This window comes from Panthera leo, chromosome D4, assembly GCF_018350215.1.
Source record: "Panthera leo isolate Ple1 chromosome D4, P.leo_Ple1_pat1.1, whole genome shotgun sequence".
Lineage (NCBI taxonomy): Eukaryota > Metazoa > Chordata > Mammalia > Carnivora > Felidae > Panthera > Panthera leo.
The window spans coordinates 2,917,615-2,939,182 of record NC_056691.1 but is presented as its reverse complement, the minus strand read 5'-3'; the positions used below and the strand labels follow the sequence as shown (position 1 = coordinate 2,939,182).

The window sequence follows — 21,568 nt, the reverse complement described above, 5'->3', positions numbered from 1 at the left end:
TTCCCGGCCTGCTCCCTCTACCTGGGGAACTGCTTTTGCTTGCTGCTGGCTCATGAACAGCAAGTCGAGCGGGTGGGCGCTTTCCACTGCTGGCTCTCATCTCGACATCTCTAAAGGCTGGTGGAGTCACGGCCCTCGGTGTCTCGGCTGCAGACAGCCCACGCCCCCCGCCTCTGCCCCAGTTCCTGCAGCCGCCCCCCCCTCCCCCAAGGAGGCGTCAAGCCCAGCCAGACCCTTGGGCCAAGGGCACTGGCAGGAGAGGGGTTCGGCCACCCTGCGCGTGGTTCCTTGCCCTTATACCCCCGCCTGACCAAGAGAATATGGCAAAGCACCCTTGGACCACCCTCAGCACCTCCGCTGACTCATGCTCTCTTCCTTTAGGGTCTAGTCCTCAAAATCTCTCCCCGCGGTTTCCTCTTTTCCTTCCCCTCCCCTCCTTTACTTTCCCTCCAATCCCTTAATCTCTTACATTTTACCATAAAGCGAAAGACCTCACTGAGACATACATTTAGCAAGTGGGAGTCTGCCACTAGAGATTGTATCTCGAGGGACAGGTGCACCTGCTGTGTACCTGCACGTGCACCTGTCCTCACGCCTCCACCTGTGTCTGCACGTGGCTCCAGTCAGCTCGCAGAGGCGTCTCACCGCTGGCCCCGTGTGATGCTCGTAGCCATAGTTTCCGAAATTTGGGAGGTAACCCAGCTTGCAAAATAAAAGGAAGAAACAGTACGTACCCGCAGCGACAGATTCTTCCAAGAACTTGTCTCAAACCTCAACTTAATGATGCTATGAGCGGACCTACAGAGACGGAAGGCTCAGGAAGCCAAGGACACAGGCTTCTGTTCAAATTGTCCTGTTCTCCAGGGTGCACACAGGTCTGCGAGCCTCAAATTTCCTCACCTCCTTGCTTTTAAAAAAGAAAAAGGAAGCACTGGGTGCTTTTAACCTTTTTATATTTTTTTCTTATTTGTTTCTGATGCATAAAACGTCACGATACCAGGGGACAGGAAACCTGGTCAGTTCCTATTTTAACCAAGCCCAAATGCATGTTCGCATTGTGCATGGGTTCCCGTTCCGCACTGGCTTGTAACCATTATAATTGGAAGATGTTTCAATAAAACTAGTAATCCCAGGTTCGATCCCTTGTTCTGGTGCTCAGTGTGTAACTACTCACTGCTTTGTGCTCTAGTTGACCCAGTAAGAAAATGGTGTTTTGAAGTATCAACTAAGACAGGCTGAAAAACACTGTTAATCCAAAATCCCCCCAAAATATGCCCTGTCATCATAATCTGCTGTGATTACCAGTGTTCACAGGCCACTAGAAGGGGGTCAGGGTGCCGGCCAGGCTCAGAAAGTTTTGGGGGGTGGCAACAGGGGCGCAGGACGGGCAGCAGGCAGCCCCATCTGTGGAACTTGGTGTTCAGTGTGACTGGATGATGTCTGGAACAACGTTCTGAACACCAATACACTCCCCCAGCGTGCCAGACAATGATCAACATTGGCTTTAGAAGAGTTCTGTCCTGGCTTGACCCTAAACCATCTGAGGGACGGGACACATGTCATGTCTCTTTCCTGGCCTTCCTTCCCCAGAGCAGCGTTTCTCAGACTGGAGTAAGAATTTAAGAAGAAGAATTTCTTTGCGTATGCCACTAGTGTTGACTCAAATTAATTTTGTCACCCAAACATGCACAAAAATAAATCAAGTATACACTCCTTGGGTTCATACGTCCTATTGAACTGTAAGCCCTGATCATGTTTGAAAGTTTAATCCTGATAAACACAGTAAAGCCAGAAACATTCGAAGTGACAGGAATTTACCGGGATGGGTGGTTTTGCTGACGCCACCCAGATCTCTGCTCTCAGAGGGACTCTCGAACCAGCTGCCACGGTGCGGAATCCTTCAAGGTCAGCATCTCTTTACTACGTCAGGCGCCTGGGTGACTCAGTCCTTCCACTAATTTATTCTGTTGAAGTAAGCACTTCAGTGATGCATCGTTGTGTGCAAATGTGACGTTAATTGCTTGAGTTGGGGCAAAAGCATCTAGTCTGAGTGTTCTTTTTTCTCGAATTCTTTAAAAACCTGGCATCTGTAATGTTGGAAACCCAAGTGACAACCTTGTCGCTGACATTGCAACGCAGAACCGATGACGCAGTGGTCATTCAGATGGTCCCGGATATTCTTGTATTAATTTGTAAGATTATTATGGCAACTAAAACACGAAGTTAGAAAGAAAGTCTGGTCACATCTCAAACACTGGAGAATATTCCTGACCAGCCCTAGAATTCCACGGAGCTCGGACGGAGAGACGCCGGTGCTGTCCTAGGACCCTTCCAATGCTGTCATCTCCTGAGTCCACAGAAAGCGTCCGTGACTACGAGCTGGAGTCCTTACTTGGCTGTTAGCTTCATATTCTGACCAGATCTTCCTTGATGGAAATGACTGGAAACTGGGTTGATGGTCTGTTTTTCACCCCCCTTCCCAGCTCAGGGAATATACCAGCAGACAGTGCCTAAGGAGGAGCCTGGAACAGCGTAGACGGGCAGCATACTGGGGGGACCCTTGGTGGCAACCAGTCACGTCAAAACCCGCTGGAGGGCCCTCCTCCCCTCCTCAGACCCAGCGGGTCGCTGTGAGTTCTGGGAAACCATGTACCACGTATGGAAAAGCACCCTGTGCCTGGTGCTGCCTGCTGGGGCGCTCAGTAATCATTGCATGTCCCCAGGCTCCCAGTCGTCCCCTCTCCCATCGGAGGGTTTTCCTGGAGCACGGCAGAGAGAGAAGGGGTCATCCCCTGCCCACGGAGAGTAGTAATGAAGGCAGTCACGACACAGAATCTTCTGGATGCTGAAAACCTGGAGCTCATCTGTAATGTTGGAGCCCTTCGAAGCAACGACATTTGGGAGAAATCTGCAACGACGGGGTGAGCCTTTACCGGTCGCCCCCCCTGAGACTTTACAAATGTTGAGAATGTCAGCTTTGCAGGGAACGTCTGTTCTGCTTTCCAGAATGAAGAGAATGATTGGTTCCTCTGCCTGTTTAGAGGCGGCCCAGCCTACGTCTGAGGACAGAGCCTCCTCCGTGCACGGATCAGATGAGGCCGCCACGCAGACTCAGATTTCACCCGGAACAGCCAGGCTACTACTCAGAGCTCATATGTGTGAAACATCTTAAAAGATTAAAGTTACTACTTATTTCCGAGAAGAAAAGAACCATCACATGTCATCCACCCAGGAAGGTGTTCCCAACCAACCTTTGAACGTCTGCTTCTGGTTTCCGCATGGCTACTAGACCAGCAGACCAGCTACTAGACCAGCTATGAGACCGGCTGGAAACTTGTCAGAAATGGACATTTTGGGGCCTCCCCTCAGACCCACAGAATCCGAAGCCCCAAGGCGACACCCAGCAGCCTGTGTCTCCACAAGCCCGTTGTGGGACTCTGACGCCAGCTTGGACTGACGACCGCTGATTCAGGCAGAGCTCGGGACAGTGGCTGTCAGCCTTGACTCACAGTAGAACCTTCTGGAGAGCTTCAAACCGTCCTGAGGCCTCACGGCCTCCGGTCCAGCAAGGGCGGATTATCCGGGAGCTGGGACTCGGGCAGCAGTGCGTTCAGAGCTCCTGGGGGGATCCGCCGTGCAGAGAACGGGGTGCCCGTCACACGGCCGTGGCCCAGAGCGTGGGCACAGACAGGCGGTGTCTGCACCAGAGCCTCAGGCCCCACCCTGGACCCGCCGAGTCAGAACCTGCACTTCACAAGGTCCGGAGACTCCTGGCCGCTGTAGTGTGAGAAATACCGTCCTTCTGGGCTGTCCCTTGGGAGCGTTAGATTCCTGGGCTGGGTTGCGTAGTGTATGTCTGGCTGTGCTGTCTTGCTCGTGGTTAGTGACGTGGATGCCTCGTTTTTCTCTGACAGGACACAACCGACTACGTTGCGTACGTAGCTAAGGACCCTGTTAACCGCAGAGGTAAGCAATGCTCGACTCCTACAGTCTCTCACTCGTGCGCGGTCAGGCTGAACACTGGACGCCAGGTGCTCCCCCTGGTCCCGCCCCCTCCGCCAGCACGACCCGTGTGTCCCGCCGTGCCATTAACGGGAATTGAGGGCTGCCCGCCTTCTCGGTGGGGGCAGGAGACACCGGGCGGCCGGGGGCCTGAGACACCCACCTGCACGCAGGGAGTGCGGCTTGGAGCACCTGACCTGCACCTGTGGCTCCCGTTCGTGCCCTGAAAGTGGCCTCGGCCACACCCGGAACGCTGTGTCCCACCCCCCCCCCGCCCGGCCCCAGCCCCACCGCCAACCACGTCACCCCGAGAAGCCTATGCTGCCCTGAGCAGTCCACGCTCACGTGCCATCCACTCGCACCCCACAAAGCTGCCAGGGCCTCAGACGAGGCTGGAAATGGGGGATGTGGGGCATTCACGAGCTTTCCTTTATGGAAAAGGGCCCTTTATTCCTAGACCTCCACACTCACCACCCTGTTCCTTTTATCACGTACAAAACCGAAGCCCCACCATGGGCGCCGACAGCCCGGGCGGGTGGGCTGACCACAGGTGAGTGCTACCTTTGGATACTGACGCACCCCGTGACCCCAGCTTAGAACTCGCTGACGAAGATCGCCAGGGGGTGTCGATAGCAATACAAAGCACTGGCTCCCCTCTCCTCCCACCCTCCACCCCAGGTACCGACTGTTAAGATTTTCTAGTTTGCTTTACGGGACTTTTTAATCCACATACGTACACGTATATTCTTTTCTTTTAAAATGTCAGTGCACGTGAGATCTTAGCATGCTGTCGTGCCCTCCCCCCGGTACTGTGTCTTGGACACAGAGAACGGGTTGACTGTCCGCGAGGTGGCGCCATGTGGTGAGACTTGTCCCCCAGGTGCACCGACCCCCCCCCCGGGGTCCGCGTACAGACGCTTTTCACTGTTGTGCGGCCCGACCTGGAGGCGTTTGCAGAGAGGTTAGATGGTTGATAGGTCAGTGAACCTTGCAAATCAGAAACCAGTCTGGCTGTAAAGATTTGGTCCTCCCCACGGCCGCCTCCTGCCCCACGCTGGTACTCGGTGGCGTGGCGGGACCGCTTTCCTTCCTCAGAGTCACAGACGATGACATCATCCAGTGTTAGCACTTATTCTCCCCCAGATGCGTGGGTGTCTGGGGGGCGAGGGGGACCCCGCAAATGAAGCGCCATGTCCTGGATTATGACTGCCACGTTGTCACTCCTGAGCCAGAGTGGGGGTGTTCACAGAGTTCTGAGGGTAGACGGGAAGGGGGCATGGGTGGTCTTGAGCCAAGGACTGTCCCTGAAACCCCTGGCTAACACGTGGAGCCCACCCCGTCTTGACCTTGCACGACTTTCATGTGATGACTGTGGATAACCAGCGCTCGGCCGGGTGAGGGCGGCAGGCTGGCCGTTCCACGCAAGCCCGTCCTTCCAGTGGGAGGCAGTGTGATCGGTCCACGAGGGCTCCCATACAGAACTCTGCACGGCGGTGGCTGAAAATGACAGAAGCTGTTGTCTCACGGTTCTGGAGGCTGGAGACCTGAGAGCAAGACACTGCCAGGGCCACGCTGCATCTGAAGCCTGGGGCAGGGACCCTGCCTGCCTCTCCCAGCTCCTGGCGGTGCTCTGGCCGTCTGGGCGTCCTGGCTTGTGGCCATGTGGCTCCAGTGGCCCATCTTCATGCCGCCTTTTGCTCCGAGCATGGCTGTGTCTTCACGTGGGCACCTTCTTATAAGGTGTGCGGTTATCCGGGGTTAGGGCCTGCCGTCCGCCAGCCCGCCCTCACGTCAACCGTGGTTAAGTTCCTGCCACTCCGATGGATTCCCCAGATGACAGACCAGTGTTGGCTGGAAACCATGCTTGAGTTCAGGGGGTCTGTGCCTCCCTCCTAGGAGGCCATGACTGTTCAGCCTTCCTCCCAAGGGGTGAGGATTGTCGGTTTGCCGTGAAGAAGGGACCGTGGTCGCTGTTCCTGGGGCATTTTCTAGTTGGGTAAGACCCCAGATGTCCAAGGGGCCCCTACCAGTCCCCGGTTGGCGGAGACGGCGGCCGCGTGCCGTGGGGGCATCGCTCGCCTGTGCTGGCGGAGCAGGTGTCCCGCAGACGCCGTGGGGACAGCATCAGGTGGACGGAGACCCCAGCCCGCAGCCCGCAGCTGTCAGAGGGCTGGGCTATGGTGCAGGCTCCGGACGTGTTTGGAGCCAATGGGGAAACCGCGAGCTGGTGTCCCGATGATGACCTCTGACCAGCAGCGTTTGCTGTGTGTGGAAGACACGTGGGGCTGGCCCGTCTGAGGGAACATGCCGTCCCCCCGCCCCCCCCGCCTGTATGATTACGGGGGGCCATAGTGCGTGTTGCTCCCGAGTGCCCTCCGTGACGCGGCCCGAGGACGTCTCTTCCCTCGTGTGAGGCCAGCAGCTCAGAGGCGTGAGCGGTTCTCCCTAGAGCGACCTTGTTTATTGGTCTGAGGGGTGGGGGAGACGACGTGGGCACACGAGCCCCACCCCGAGACCGCCCACACTGTAACAGGAGGGCCAGTTTCCCCCAGAAGGGACAGAACGAAGAACGGTCCCGTTTTGTGGCCCTCACGTCCGTTTTGGGCCACATTTTAGGTTTTACGACGTATTTGAGTCTTCACGGCACCACAGCTCTGTACGTGCCTCTCAGTGGTCTGCTCCTTCGTGGCCCCTGAGTGACGCCCCCAGCTCTGCCCCCTCCTCAGGGGCGGTCACCGTTGGCGAGGGCCTCACCGTTCCTGTATGTGCCCAGTCATGCCGGTGAGGGGGTGAGGGGAAAAGACTGTTGCGATGCTCTCAGAGAAAACAGCAGCCCCGGAGACCCTCACCCCAGAGTTCGTTTTGGATTTCGAGTGCAGTTTGGAACAGAGAGGCCCTGGGACAGACCCTCGGACCCCAGCCCTCAGACAGTGTTTTCTCAGGCCACCAAGGACTGCAGGTGCCAGAGCCGGGAGGGAGACGTGATTTAATTCTGCGGCTACAGCCTCTGCCGCCCCCGGTTTCTGACCGCCAGGACTCGACCCTCGGCGGGACAGGGTGCCTGCTTCTGCCGCGGCCCTGCGTCTTCCAGTTCTCAGGAAGCAGGCTTCCAGCTCCCTGCTGTGTAGACAGGAGTGATCAGGCAGCCCCCTGCCAAAACCCGTTTTTCCTTCACTGCGGCTGCTGTATCTCTTTTCAGAAGGACAGTGAGCTGCACACTGTTGGCCCTTCCCGTCTCTACTCTTCCCCGAAGCACCGACCAGGCAGCTCTCGGCTGGTCCCCCTCGGGGGTGGGCGTGCGTGGCTGCAAACAGGCAGGGGAGGGCTGGGGTTCTTCCCCTCCCTCCTGCCTAGACTCCGGCCTCCTTACTAGCTGGAGGGACACTGCCACCCGTACTGCTTAATGCACGACCCTGCAGCTCTAACAGCTGTGTCATGTGGGCTCGCCCTGTGCCTCCCGGGCTGGTGTTTAATAAACTAAAATAATATCGATAATCAGTAATAAAAACACAGCCGGGCATCTGTCTCCTTGGGACAAACCTCTTGGCCATCCCCAGTGCTCCCAAGGGCTCGCACTGCGATCCAGAGCCTCAGGACGTGCTTTTCCCTGGGTCCCCAGGGTGCTCCCCTGCAGCCCGGGGGACAGGAAGCCCGCGGACCCCGGGGCTGGTGGCCGCCGTCCGCGTGGGCTCCACGGTGCCCTGCTGGCTTCACGCGGCAGGAGGGCGGTTTGGTGTGCCTCCCCCGAGGGTTTCTTTCCCCGTCGTTAGTAACAGGATGGGGCAGCGCGGGTCACACAGGGAGGCCTGGGGTTCGCGGGGGCGCACAGACATGGATCTGGGAGGAGACCTCGTATTTCTCGGGGAGCAGAGCGGGCCCTGTGCCCCTGCAGCCTCTTCTCTGGCGGCTCCACACGGATTGTGCCGCAGCTTGGCCTCCGGGACGGCCTGCCCTCGTGGGACAGTGAGTGCCTGTCGCAAAGCCGCTGGGAGCTGCTCCAGGCCCCCCGAGGCCTGCCCTCCCCCCCACATCGGGCCACAGGAGCCCAGCTGTGATCTGCTCTTTAGCACAAGCTGCTTGTCTGAGAACCTGTGCCAACAGCCAGCCCCACATTCGAGAGGCGCCCTGGCATGTGGCGGGGGGTCCCCGTGAATTAACATCTCCTGAAACTCCTCTTTTGAGGGGTTCTTACTGTTCCGAGTTGCCGCATTCGGTGAGGCCGCTTGACTCCCACGAGGAAGTGAGCGGACAGCCACGGAGTGGCTCAGGCGTCCCTCAGCAGGAGCCGGGTTGGGACCGTTGTCCAGGCTCAGGGGGCCGGAGGGGGACCCGTTCCTTCTTACTGCCACCTTCTTTATCACGACGTTTCCTTCCAAACCCTGTTTCTCTGTTGAGCTCTGAGTTGGTATTTCGTAGGCGGTTAAGAAATTGTTAACCATTTTGAAATTTAAAAATTTTAAATGTACTTGCAAAGAGGACCTTTGGTGTTAGAGAGCAGAGCCCTTAAGAAATGCATCCCCGCGGTGGCGCTTCGTGGCCGTGGCCCAGGGATCGGGCTGTGGGTGGAGCTGCCGGGACAGGGAGTGGGGGACGGGGGCACCTCCCCAGTGGGAGCCTGGCGGCCCAGCGTCTCTAACAGGCCTGTACGTTTGCTCTCCCAGCGTGTCACATTCTGGAGTGCTGCGACGGGCTGGCCCAGGATGTCATCGGCTCCATCGGACAGGCCTTTGAACTCCGCTTTAAGCAGTATTTGCAGTGTCCTTCCAAGGTCCCCGCTTTCCATGACCGGTGAGTAGCGCTGTGACCCCCTGTGCGCGGGCCTTCCCGCGTTCTATGGGCTTTCGTCTGAGAATGTCTCAAAGGAGCGAGACGGCCTCCGTGAAGTGTGGTCTGGACAGACGTGGTCGGTCACGGGGCTCCTGGCTCAGATGCACCTGGCGGGTCTGGGCCGGGGCTTGGGAGACCCACCGTCGGAAGGAAGCCCACGGATGGCTGAGGCCCTGAACGTTGGGGAAGACATTTTCTAGAAACTGTAGAGACAGTAGCCAAAGTCACGAAAACACACTGTAATACCTTCCTGCCGTGTCCTCTGCAACCAGGTGAGATTTCCACGTGTCCCCTCCGTGAGTCCTCTTCTCACAGGTGGGATATGTCCCCTGTCCGTGCCACTGTGGTCAGCGCGGTCCTAACTCTGGGCCCTTCCGTGAAGCCCTGAGCTGGGTAGCCTGAGGACCCAAAGCCTCCTGTGGCCCTGGGCACGCCTGCCCCTTGGCCAGGATGAATCAGCAGCATTCTCTTTAAAAGGGAATAGCATTCTCGCTTTTTTAAAAAAAATTTTTTTAGGGGCACCTGGGTGGCTCAGTCAGTTAAGCGTCCGACTTTGGCTCAGGTCATGATCTCATGGTCCATGAGTTCAAGCCCCGCGTCGGGCTCTGTGCTGACAGCTCAGAGCCTGGAGCCTGTTTCCGATTCTGTGTCTTCCTCTCTCTCTCTGACCTTCCCCCGTTCATGCTCTGTCTCTCTCTGTCTCAAAAATAAATAAACGTTTAAAAAAAAAATTTTAATTTTTATTTACTTATTTTGACAGAGAGAAAGAAGAGGGAGGGGCAGAGAGAGAGAGAGAGAGAGGCACAGAATCCCAAGCAGCCACCGCACTGTCAGTGCAGAGCTCAACACAGGGCTCGAACTCACAAACCGTGAGATCGTGACCTAAGCTGAAGTCGGATGCTTAACCGACTGAGCCACCCAATGGACGGTTGTTGTTTTACGTGTTCGGTGAAATAGTTCATACAAATACGAATTGTAAAACAACCTTCAGGATCTAGCATTGAGTTTCCTTCAGACATAAGAATATTCCATGCAGCATAAATAGTTAAAAGAAAGCCATGTGGGGGCGTATCAATAGTCCGTCCTTGATCGGACTTGCATAATGAAAGCCTCTTCTAAAGGTGTGTTCATTGCAAACAAACCTTTATTTCTCCAAAATTCGCTTTTTCACTGTTGCTCTAACGTCTGCAGCCCCGTTATGTGACTCAGGCACGAAGGCCTCGTTCACACCTCTGAGCTCTGCCCCTTTCCTGACTGGGTCATTCTCAGTCATTTTCTCACCTACTGGGAAGTGGCCTTTTTTATTTTTTTTAGGTTGTTTTTGGTGGGAAATCGCCTTTTTTTTTTTTTTAGGTGGTTTTTGGTGGGGAGGGGCAGAGACAGAGGGAGAGAGAGAATCCCGAGCAGACTCCATGCCCAGCGAGGACCCTGACACGGGGCTCGATCTCATGATCGTGAGATCATGACCTGAGCCAAAATCGAGAGTTGGACGCTTAACCGACTGAGCACCCCAGACGCCCCAGGGAGATTGCTTTTAAGGCAATTCATTTGGGAGGTGCCTGTGAGGACCCCACTTTTCCCTGTTGTCAAGCTTCCCTGCGCTCAGACGGGCCTGTGTGTGGGAAGAGCAGTTAGAAAGTGTCAGTTCCTACCCCATATACACACCCACTATCCATAAACTGTGTATACTGTGTATAAAATTTTAAAGTTCACTCGTTATCCTGCTACTTGTCAATTTCGTGTATAATGGGACCTAGCCATTAAAAAAAGGAGACCGGTACATCTGTGCTCCCGGAATAAACCTCAAAAATCTGAAGTGCAGTGAAAAAGGATATGAAACACGGAAACTTTAAAACCAAACAAACAACATAGGTGTAGTTTGCAGATAACGCGCACGTGTACGACGCATGTATAACACGTCAGGATATCCCACACCATCTCTGGAGTATCCGGGGACCAGGCGGCGGTGGGTGGGATTTAACTGTATTGGTGGGTGAGTCTGCTCCCTGACATTTCATAATGAAAACATTCCAACAGACGGTGAGCCCCTGCACACACACCTACATGCCACCGCTCACATTTTACTGCTAATATGATGAATCTGTACACCCGTGATGAATTTTATTTCTTAAAAAAAAAAAGTGGGGCTCCTGGGTGGCTCAGTCAGTTGAGCGTCCGACTTTGGCTCGGGTCATGACCTTGTAGTTCAGGGGTTTGAGCCCCGTGTCGGGCTCTGTGCTGACAGCTCAGAGCCTGGAGCCTGTTTCAGACTTCTGTGTGTGTCTCTCTCTCCCCCTTTCCCATTCACACTCTGTCTCTCTCTCTCCCAAAAAATAAATAAACTGAAAAAAAATTTTTTTTAAGTAGGGGCGCCCGGGTGGCTCAGTCAATTAAGCGTCCGACTTTGGCTCAGGTCATGATCTCACGGTTCATGAGTTTGAGCCTCGCGTTGGGCTCTGTGCTGATAGCTCGGAGCCTGGAGCCTGTTTCAGCTTCTGTGTCTCCCTCTCCCTCTGCTCCTCCCCTGCTCACACGCTGTCTCTCTCTCAAAAATAAGTAAAGATTAAAAAAAATATAAAAAAAAATTTTTTTAAAGTAGAAAAAGCCAATAGAGCAAAATGTTCACACTTACTGTCCATGGTGGATGCGTATCTTTTATGTTAATTATTATGCTTTTCTGTACTTCTGAAATTTACATAAAAGCCAGATAAATCTATAAAAATTATATGCACAAAAATGGGTGGGGAGCTCACTGAGTTGCCGTGCTCCTCTGAGAATACACTTAAGGTCAGAATTTTCTGTGTAGTTTTTTATATCATCAAGTTCGCCAAAGTTTTGGGGAAAGAAAATGAAGCAGGCAGGCTCTTATCTGTTGAGAAGAACTTCAGCTCCAAATGCAGGTATGGACATAAAATTTCTTTAAAAAATATTTTTTTTAACGTTTATTTATTATTAAGAGACAGAGAAAGAGCATGAGCAGGGGAGGGGCAGAGAGAGGGGGAGACACAGAATCCGAAGCAGGCTCCAGGCTCTGAGCTGTCAGCACAGAGCCCGAGGCGGGGCTCGAACTCACAAACCACAAGATCATGACCTGAGCCAAGTAGGACGCTCAACCGACTGAGCCACCCAGGCGCCTCCAGTTATTAACATTTTAAACTTCTTCCCTGTTTCAAAGATGAGTGGAATTTTCCAGAAGGTAGGACAGCGATGAAGGCAGAAGTATCTGGCCAGCCCATTCATCTGCTTTTCATAGCTGAGATCTAGATAGTGAGGAGGCAGTGACTGAACTCTCTTTTCTGGGGTAGCAGGTCCTAACATTAGATTTGTTGGTTTTGACAAAAAAAACTCCACTTTCGGCTAAAGCCCTGGAAAACCCCTCTTCTAACAGAATGCAGAGTCTGGACGAGCCTTGGACTGAAGAGGAGGGGGATGGCTCAGACCACCCGTACTACAACAGCATCCCAAGCAAGGCGCCCCCTCCGGGGGGCTTTGTGGACGTGCGGCTGCAAGCCAGACCCCATGCCCCTGACGCGGCCCAGGTAAGTCCCACACCCCTGCCTGGGTCTGCCCCTCGAGCACTTCCTTCCGTTTTCTTCCACTGTGCTCACAGGCTGGCGTTCTGTCCGGTCTCTGGTGCAATAACTCACCTGCTCCCTCCCCTTGGATTACACACGCAGACACATAGGGGAGGCTTTTGCTTTAATGTCCTAAGGCGTTAATCACATGTCTGGAAACTAGGTTGTGATTCCGGAGGTGCAAGTCTGGGGGGTCTCCTCTCCATCCCGTGGCGAATGCCATTATCCTGGGAGCTTCGCGAGGAGACGAGAGTTCAGGACTTTTCAAAGGCTCGGGGTGCTTTCTTTCCCCCAGAAGACAGTGGGTGCGGGCCCTTAAAATGATGAGCGTTTTATGAGCCTTCCCTTTTCTTCATTTCCCTGAGTTTTCCTCCAAATCAACACCGTTCCAGTAAGGCGATTGCTTTTTAGAGTTACCGCGTCTCTATTTCGTGACAGAGAATTTTGTGAGGTCACCCACCTTATGCAAATAATAATGACACTGACGAAAGTGGCAAAACAACACGGAAATCAAGCGTCCTCAGCTCTGACGCGGAGAGATGGACGGGGCGGACTTGCCCGGGTGTGAATGGCTGAGGGAGGTGCGTTCCGACGTACCTGAGCTTTACCCGAGGGCGCGTCGGTGATGTGGCCGCGAGTATGTAGGAGAGCCCCATTTTCGGTCACACTTAGGGAGGGCTGGTGGCGTGAAATGAAAACAAGGAGGGGCGCGTGTGGTTTTGATGAGACGCAGCCTCTTCCCCACACCCGTGCAAATGCGTTTCCCGAACCCTAATGCCAACCGCGAGGCAGGAAGGAAAAGGTGGGTGTGATTGGGGATGTGGCGGACCCGCCGTTGGGGTCCCTTCCACTGGGCTGTGGCTTTGGGGGATGGAGAAAGGGGAAGAGGCAGCTTTTCCTCTGGGCATTTACACACGTCTGTAGTTTGCAGGCAAAGAGCAGACGTACTACCAGGGGAGACACCTGGGAGAGCCGTTCGGCGAAGACTGGAAGCAAGCACCTGTCCGGCAAGGTGAGGGGCACGGCCAGGCGGGAGGGAAGAAGACACGGGAGCACGCGCTCCCGGCGGGGACTTCGTCCGGGGGCTGGCGGCGCACGTGTGAGGTGGCGAGACTGTCCAGGGTCAGCTTCGGGAGGGACGGAGCCCACACGCACTAGAGGTGGCGTGGATAATCAAGTCCCACGCGGGCCCTGGGCGCTTTCAGGGGCGCTTCCCCATCGTGTCACGTCGACTGACGTGTCCCCACTTGCCACAGTCCGGCCGTGACCAGGAGCTAACAGTAGGCTCTGTACACCCGAGCGTGTCCGTGTGTGTGTTCTACAGGGTTCTTTCGACGTTCAGCTTCTTCCTGAACTCCCTCAGTAGCTCGGGGGTCCTGACCCCTGGCTGCTGACCCCTCAGGGTCTGAAGGAGAAGCAGCAACGGGGAATTAAGCTCTGATTTCTGATTAACGCGTCCACGTATGTATGTGTGACCATATTTTGGCTTCATGTCGAGGCCGTCCCCGCCGGGGAATAGATGACAATACATTTCTGGAACTGCCCCCTCGCGAGGCCGTTTCCGGCCTCACCTGCCCTCACCTCCCTAAGGGAGGACCCGTGTGTGGGGCCCTCAGTACAGCGTGAGGCCTGGTGGAGGTGGCCACACACCTCCAGCTCCCAGTAGGAAACACGTAGCAAACCAGAGTCCGAGCTGTGCCAGGAGCACCTTTTTTCTATGTTCTTACCTCTGTTCTACAGACATTTAAAAAGCATTTCTAGGGGCGCCCGGGGGCTCAGTCGGTGGAGCGTCCGACTTCGGCTCAGGTCATGATCTCGCGGCTCGTGGGTTCGAGCCCCACGTCGGGCTCTGTGCCGATGGCTCGGAGCCTGGAGCCCGCTTTGGATTCTGTGCCTCCCTGTCTCTCTGACCCTAACCCACTCGCATTCTGTCTCTGTCTCTCTCAAAAATAAATAAGCTTTAAAAGAAAATTTAAAAGTATTTCTATAACACGTGTGTGCTTGACCACATTAACAACTGCTAAGGACCAACGGAGACACGTCGTTTACAGCAGATGCTGGCTGTTATTGAAAAGTATGTCAGGTTCACTTGAAAATGAGTCTCTCCTTGTGTGTTCCCATTCCACCCCCTCCCCCCACCCTGGCCAGATCAGGATCAGACAACGTAAGAGACTCCAAGGTAGAAATCCACCTGAGGGTCATATGTCTCAATGAATTTCAAGTTCTTAGTTGAAAGCAATAAATATCTTTTTTCCATCGGGTAAGAATATCCTCTGTTAATTTGCTGGCAGCCGTCGTCCCTTACCGAAAATTAACATTCGGTGACCCCATCGTGGTGTGAATGCCCCCCTGTCCCCAGCTCTGCACCTGCCATGGTCCCAGTGGGAAAGGGCCATCGTCAGGAAAGTTACTTGTTGGGCTTTTGATCTTCTCCTTTTAAAACTTAGTTTGTAAAACAAACAAACAAACAAACAAACAACAAACTTAGTTTGTAAAATCCTTCGTACAGACTGATTTGCTCGCCACGTGCACGCATGCACACGCACGCACACACACACGTGAGCGGCAAGGAGCCGCTGTGGAGCCAGGACATGTAACACAGGAGTGTCCCGTGAAACATGAAGTCATACTCAGGAACAGGTGTAGACACACGAAGGACTTTTAACAGGACACCTGCGTCCTCTCGCAGTGCTGTGCTGCCCAAGCCCAACAACAGGCTCTGGGGAAAGCTTAAGAAGCCCTCTTGCCAACGGATTGAGCCACCCGTGGGGTGTGAAAGGTGACTTCTCTCCAGAGACAGCGCTGCCAGAGGGCGGTGGTCCTGAGAGTCTGTCTGTGTAAGTGCGTCACAGACGGGGCTCCCGCGGCGACCCGAGCAAGTGGGATCAGGCACCACCATCACCCCTCGGGCCCCAGACCAGCCTTGGCACTCTCGTGGCACAGCTGAGAAGTCCCGTGGGGGCGCTACACCTGGGTGGGGTCCTCCATCACACGCCCACCCTTGGCCTCCTGCGTGGAGCCTTGGGGCATGACGAGATGCTTCGTTTTGTAAGGAAGGGGCCGGGCATCGCGTGGCTAGAACGGAGTTGACTTACGAGGCGTCCGCTTACACCGAAAGGGAGAACAAGGCGATTTAATGAGGCTCATGGTTCTGCTGCTGCTACTTGCTCAGGGGGCTTTGTAAAGGGGACGAGGGACCCAGGCAGCTTCCGCCGTGGCGCATCTGCTCCGCTCACCGACCCCGGTCGGGGCCGGAGTCTCGGGCAGGCCCGTGCCGTCAGGGTGTCCATCCTCGGGGGCTGGCATCTTGACATGAAGGTGGGGAAATGGTCCCGGCCAAACACAACAGTGGTGACAGGGTCAGAAGAGGGGGATTTAGCCAGTGGGGACCCACAAGAAGAATTAGCTACCAGATAGCCCGTAGGAACGCCTCCGTGAAATGTTGGGTGGCTTACGGATAGATGCGCGAATGGCCTTCCCCTCGTAAGAGAAAAGAGCGCTGGTTTTCTCGTTGCAGGGTCCTTGGACACCTACAGCCTGCCGGAAGGGAGAGCTCACGCGGGCCCCGGAGAAGCCCCCACCTACGTGAACGCCCAGCACATCCCGCCGCAGGCCACGCCGGCCTCCGGCAGCAGCGCGGAGAGCAGCCCGCGGAAAGACCTCTTCGACATGAGTGGGTTTCTTTTCGCGTGTGGTTTTCTTGTCTTCCGGGGTTGCTTTCCGCTGTCTGAAATCTTTGCCGCGACCGCACTTTCTGCTGGCAGGGTTTTGATTAACGGTGATGTGAATTACCGCCCCAGCTGAAAGAGGACCACCAGTGTGTGGTGGCCGGTCAGCACCGCGTAAGGCCTGCAGAAGCCACCGCATGGCCATGGCTCCACCTCACTTTTCTGGGTTATGCTTGGGCTTTTCAAGGCTTTGCACTTGGCCGACCTCTGCTTTGGGATGATAGCTCTCTCTGAAGTCCAGAGACAAAGCAGTTTCCCCCTCTGTGTGGAACTGACTTTCCTCTTGAAGATCTGTCTGCACATATCTCGAGATAAATGATACACACAAAAACGTCCTCATTCGTTTATTTACTTAAATGTCAATCAGCCGTTACGTGCCAAATACTGTATCAGTTGCTATGGATGCCAGGGTGAAATGGCATATCACAGGGCCTGTGGTCTGTTGAAAATGACCAACATAGAAGCAAGAAATGGCGATACGCCCTCTCGCGTGCACGCACGCATGCACACACACTCTCTCGTATTCCTGTCCAGTGAGCACCTAGTGTGTGTCTATACCCATCTACTTACTGGGGTCTACAGGAAGACAAAACAGAATCCCTACTCTCCTGGAGCTTGAATAACCCCTGTGCTGTAACTGGTAGCAGCAAGTGCCCTGAAGAAAAACAAACCAGGATGAGGAGTGTGATGGGAAGCTACTTAGCAGCGTAGTAACGTGCGCCCTGGACCTTCTGTTTGTCATGTAGACTGGGACAGCTAAATCATCTGTGAACTGAGTAACGAGAGTGGAAGTCGTTGCTAAGGCATTTTGAGAGAGGCTTCCGAGTTCACAGAGAGCTTTACATCCCCATGTGGCTTTGGCGGTTCGCTGAGAACTTCACAGGGGAGGAAATGCCTTGATAATTTAACAAGTGCTGGGCATTCGTTGTTCTGTTTAATTTTCGCAACAGTCCTGCAGGTCCCTGCCATTATTATTTTTACCATTCCGTTATTATCACGATTTTACAGAGGAGCAAATGGAGAATCCTAGAGGTTCAGTAACTTTACCACTTGGTCAAGGCAGCCTTACTGGTTTGACGTGTGCTGTTTATGGTGATGGTGATGATTGATGGTGATGGTGATGATGGTGGTGGTGGTGGTGATGATGATGATGATGATGATGGTGGTGATGATGGTGGTGGTGGTGATGAGGGTGGTGATGGTGATGATGGTGGTGATATTGATGGTGGTGGTGATGTTGGTGGTGGTGGTGATGATTGGTGATGGTGGTGATGATGGTGATGATGGTGGTGATGATGATGGTGATGTTGATGGTCATGTGGTGGTGGTGATGGTGATGATGGTGATGGTGATGTTGATGGTGGTGATGGTGATGGTGGTGATGATGGTGGTGATGGTGATGGTAGTGGTGGTGGTGATGATGGTGATGGTGATGATGGTGCTGGTGATGATGGTGGTGATGGTGATGATGGTGGTGGTGATGATAATGGTGGTGGTGGTTATGATGGTAATGATGATGATGGTGATGTTGATGGTCATGATGGTGGTGGTGATGGTGATGGTGGTGGTGATAGTGATGATGGTGATGGTGATGACTGGTGGTGGTGGTGATGATGGTGATAATGGATGGTGATGGTGATGATGGTGGTGGTAGTGGTGATGATGATGATAATGTTGATGGTGGTGGTGATGATGGTGGTGGTGGTGATGAGGGTGGTGATGGTGATGATGGTGGTGATGTTGATGGTGGTGGTGATATTGATGGTGGTGGTGGTGATGATTGGTGATGATGGTGATGATGGTGATGATGGTGATGGTGATGGTGGTGGTGGTGGTGATGATGATGGTGATGATGGTGGTGGTGATGGTGGTGGTGATGGTGATGATGATGGTCATGTGGTGGTGGTGATGGTGATGATGGTGATGATGATGGTGGTGATGTTGATGGTGGTGGTGATGATGATGGTGATGATGGTGATGGTGGTGATGATGATGGTGATGTTGATGGTCATGTGGTGGTGGTGATGGTGATGATGGTGATGGTAATGATGGTGGTGATATTGATGGTGGTGGTGGTGATGATGGTGGTGATGATGATGGTGATGTTGATGGTCATGTGGAGGTGGTGATGGTGATGATGGTGATGGTAATGATGGTGGTGATATTGATGGTGGTGGTGGTGATGATGGTGGTGATGATGGTGGTGATGATGATGGTGATGTTGATGGTCATGTGGTGGTGGTGATGGTGATGATGGTGATGGTGATGTTGATGGTGGTAATGGTGATGATTGGTTATGGTGGTGATTATGGTGATGATGGTGATGGTGATGATGGTGGTGATGGTGATGATGGTGGTGATGTTGGTGGTGGTGATGATGATGATGGTGATGGTGATGATGGTGATGGTGATGGTGATGATGGTGGTGGTGATGACTGGTGATGGTGGTGATGATGGTGGTGGTGGTGATGATGGTGGTGATGGTGATCGTGGTGATGATGATGGTGATGTTGATGGTCATGTGGTGGTGGTGATGGTGATGATGGTGACGGTGATGATGGTGGTGATGTTGGTGGTGGTGGTGATGATGGTGGTGGTGGTGATGATGATGATGGTGGTGGTGGTGATGATGGTGGTGGTGGTGGTGGTGATGATGGTGATGGTGGTGATGTTGATGGTGGTGATGACGGTGGTGGTGGTGATGATGGTGGTGATGTTGATGGTGGTGGTGGTGATGATGGTGGTGATGGTGGTGATGGTGATGATGGTGGTGATGGTGATGATGGTGATGATGGTGATGGTGGTGATGGTGGTGATGATGTGATGGTAATGGTGATGATGGTGGTGGTGGTGATGATGGTGATGGTGATGATGGTGGTGATGGTGGTGGTGGTGATGATGATGGTGGTGATGGTGATGATGGTGATGGTGATGGTGATGGTGATGATTATGGTGGTGATGATTGGTGATGGTGGTGATGATGGTGGTGATGGTGATGATGGTGGTGATGGTGATGGTGATGTTGATGGTGGTGGTGATGATGGTGATGTTGATGGTGGTGGTGGTGATGATGGTGATGGTGATGGTGATGATGATGGTGATGGTGACGATGGTGATGGTGATGATGTTGATGATGGTGATGGTGATGATGGTGATGATGGTGATGGTGGTCATGGTGATGGTGGTGATGATGGTGATGGTGATGATGGTGATGATGTTGATGATGGTGATGATGGTGATGATATTGATGATGGTGATGGTGATGATGTTGATGATGGTGATGGTGACGATGGTGATGGTGATGGTGATGGTGATGGTGATGATTATGGTGGTGATGATTGGTGATGGTGGTGATGATGGTGGTGATGGTGATGATGATGGTGATGGTGATGGTGATGTTGATGGTGGTGGTGATGATGGTGATGTTGATGGTGGTGGTGGTGATGATGGTGATGGTGATGGTGATGATGATGGTGATGGTGACGATGGTGATGGTGATGATGTTGATGGTGATGTTGATGGTCATGTGGTGGTGGTGATGGTGATGGTGATGATGGTGATGGTGATGATGGTGGTGATGTTGATGGTGGTGGTGATGATGGTGGTGGTGGTGATGATGATGGTCATGTGGTAGTGGTGATGTTGATGGTGGTGATGGTGATGTTGATGGTGGTGATGGTGATGATGGTGATGGTGACGTTGATGGTGGTGATGGTGATGATTAGTGATGGTGGTGATTATGGTGATGATGGTGATGGTGATGGTGATGATGGTGGTGGTGGTGATGATGATGGTGATGTTGATGGTCATGTGGTGGTGGTGATGGTGATTATGGTGGTGATGGAGATGATGGTGATGGTGACATTGATGGTGATTATTGGTGATGGTGGTGATGATGGTGATGATGGTGATGGTGATGGTGATGATGGTGGTGGTGGTGATGATGGTGATTATGGTGATGATGGTGATGGTGATGATGATGATGGTGGTGGTGGTGATGATGGTGATGGTGGTGATGATGATGGTGGTGGTGGTGATGATGGTGATGGTGGTGATGTTGATGGTGGTGATGATGGTGGTGGTGGTGATGATGGTGGTGATGTTGATGGTGGTGGTGGTGATGATGGTGATGGTGGTGATGTTGATGGTGGTGATGATGGTGGTGGTGGTGATGATGGTGGTGATGTTGATGGTGGTGGTGGTGATGATGGTGGTGATGGAGGTGATGGTGGTGATGGTAGTGATGGTGATGGTGGTGATGATGGTTATAGTGCTGATGTGGCAATGGTGATAATGGTGGTGATGATGGTGATGATGAGGTTAATGATGGTGGTGACGGTAGTGATGGTCTTGATAGTGATAATGGTGGTGGTGATGGTGCAGAAATGGTATAATACAACTTTCAACTACTCCAGGTAATCAGGAAGAAAAAGGATAAAAACAGAAAATCTAATTTTACACAATAGTTTTAACCTGTTTGTATGCTCAGATCTGTAAATGATTTAATAAGTATTAAAGCACCCCGACTTGGGTTTCATTTATTCACCTCGCTTTTGCCCACCCTCTACTCATAATTGGTCTTATTCTGCAGCATTTGTTGAATACGTGTAGGGCGCGAACTACATCCCAGGGACGATGTTGGAGCGTGGGGACTTCGTTGTGCCCAGGAGAGAACTGTTCCTGTTCTTGTGGTGCTTGCACTGTGCTGCTTTGGCCACGTGGTCCCATGTGCTCATCCTCACACCTGACACTTGTGTGGTGCCGTGGGCCTCTTCAGCACTTTCGTACATATTGCCTCATTTTGAGGTTTAATTCGATGTTCCTGGCGACTTCTTGTGCTGCTGTGTCTGTTCCTGTTAGAGCAGCGGACCTACCGTTCACTGACCCCGGGGTGGGAAGTGTGTCCTTGGGGGGCTTGTGGTCATGCCGGGTCTCAGATGCCCACACAGGAGCTTTTTTCCACAGAGAAACGAGTGAAGGCCAAGGAGAGGTGGGGCTCCTAACCCGGGCCACGTCACACAAAAGGCACCCAATAAATGTCACTTTTCTTCTCTTTGAAAAATTTACCTTGATGCCAAGGTTTTGAAACAAATGTGTGATGGGCTGGGTATAGGTTTTGCAGTGACTCTAACTTTGCAGGTTATCCTTTTCTCTGCGTATTTCCAGGAGCAATGGCAGGTTTCCATTCAGAAGAAAACAGGTTTACTAAGAGGCTAGCCGATGTCCCAGAAAAGGTAGATGGAGGGCGATATGCACGGGCTCTCGCAGCGTGCAAAAGTGAAGTCATTCTGACCGGCTAGACAGAAGGTGTGCTTGAGTCCTTGGCACAGGTGCAGCGCCCAGCCGTCCTGGGAACACAGGCTCGTCAGAAAGAGTCGTGCCGGGGTTCGGCCTGTGCCTCCAAACACGGTCAATAGTACCAGCCAGTCGCCTTTC

General features: G+C 53.4%; 1 protein-coding gene across 1 annotated transcript in view; it reads left to right on the top strand.

The window, feature by feature from the left end:
• Positions 1–21,568, top strand: part of SHC3 (SHC adaptor protein 3) — a 101,354-nt gene that overhangs the window by 63,768 nt on the left and 16,018 nt on the right. Inside the window, exons 6-10 of the mRNA XM_042912841.1 lie at positions 3,915–3,966; positions 8,664–8,790; positions 12,218–12,368; positions 13,329–13,416; positions 15,922–16,077. Coding sequence (XP_042768775.1) covers positions 3,915–3,966; positions 8,664–8,790; positions 12,218–12,368; positions 13,329–13,416; positions 15,922–16,077 — 574 coding nt within the window. The remainder of the gene's footprint in view (positions 1–3,914; positions 3,967–8,663; positions 8,791–12,217; positions 12,369–13,328; positions 13,417–15,921; positions 16,078–21,568) is intronic.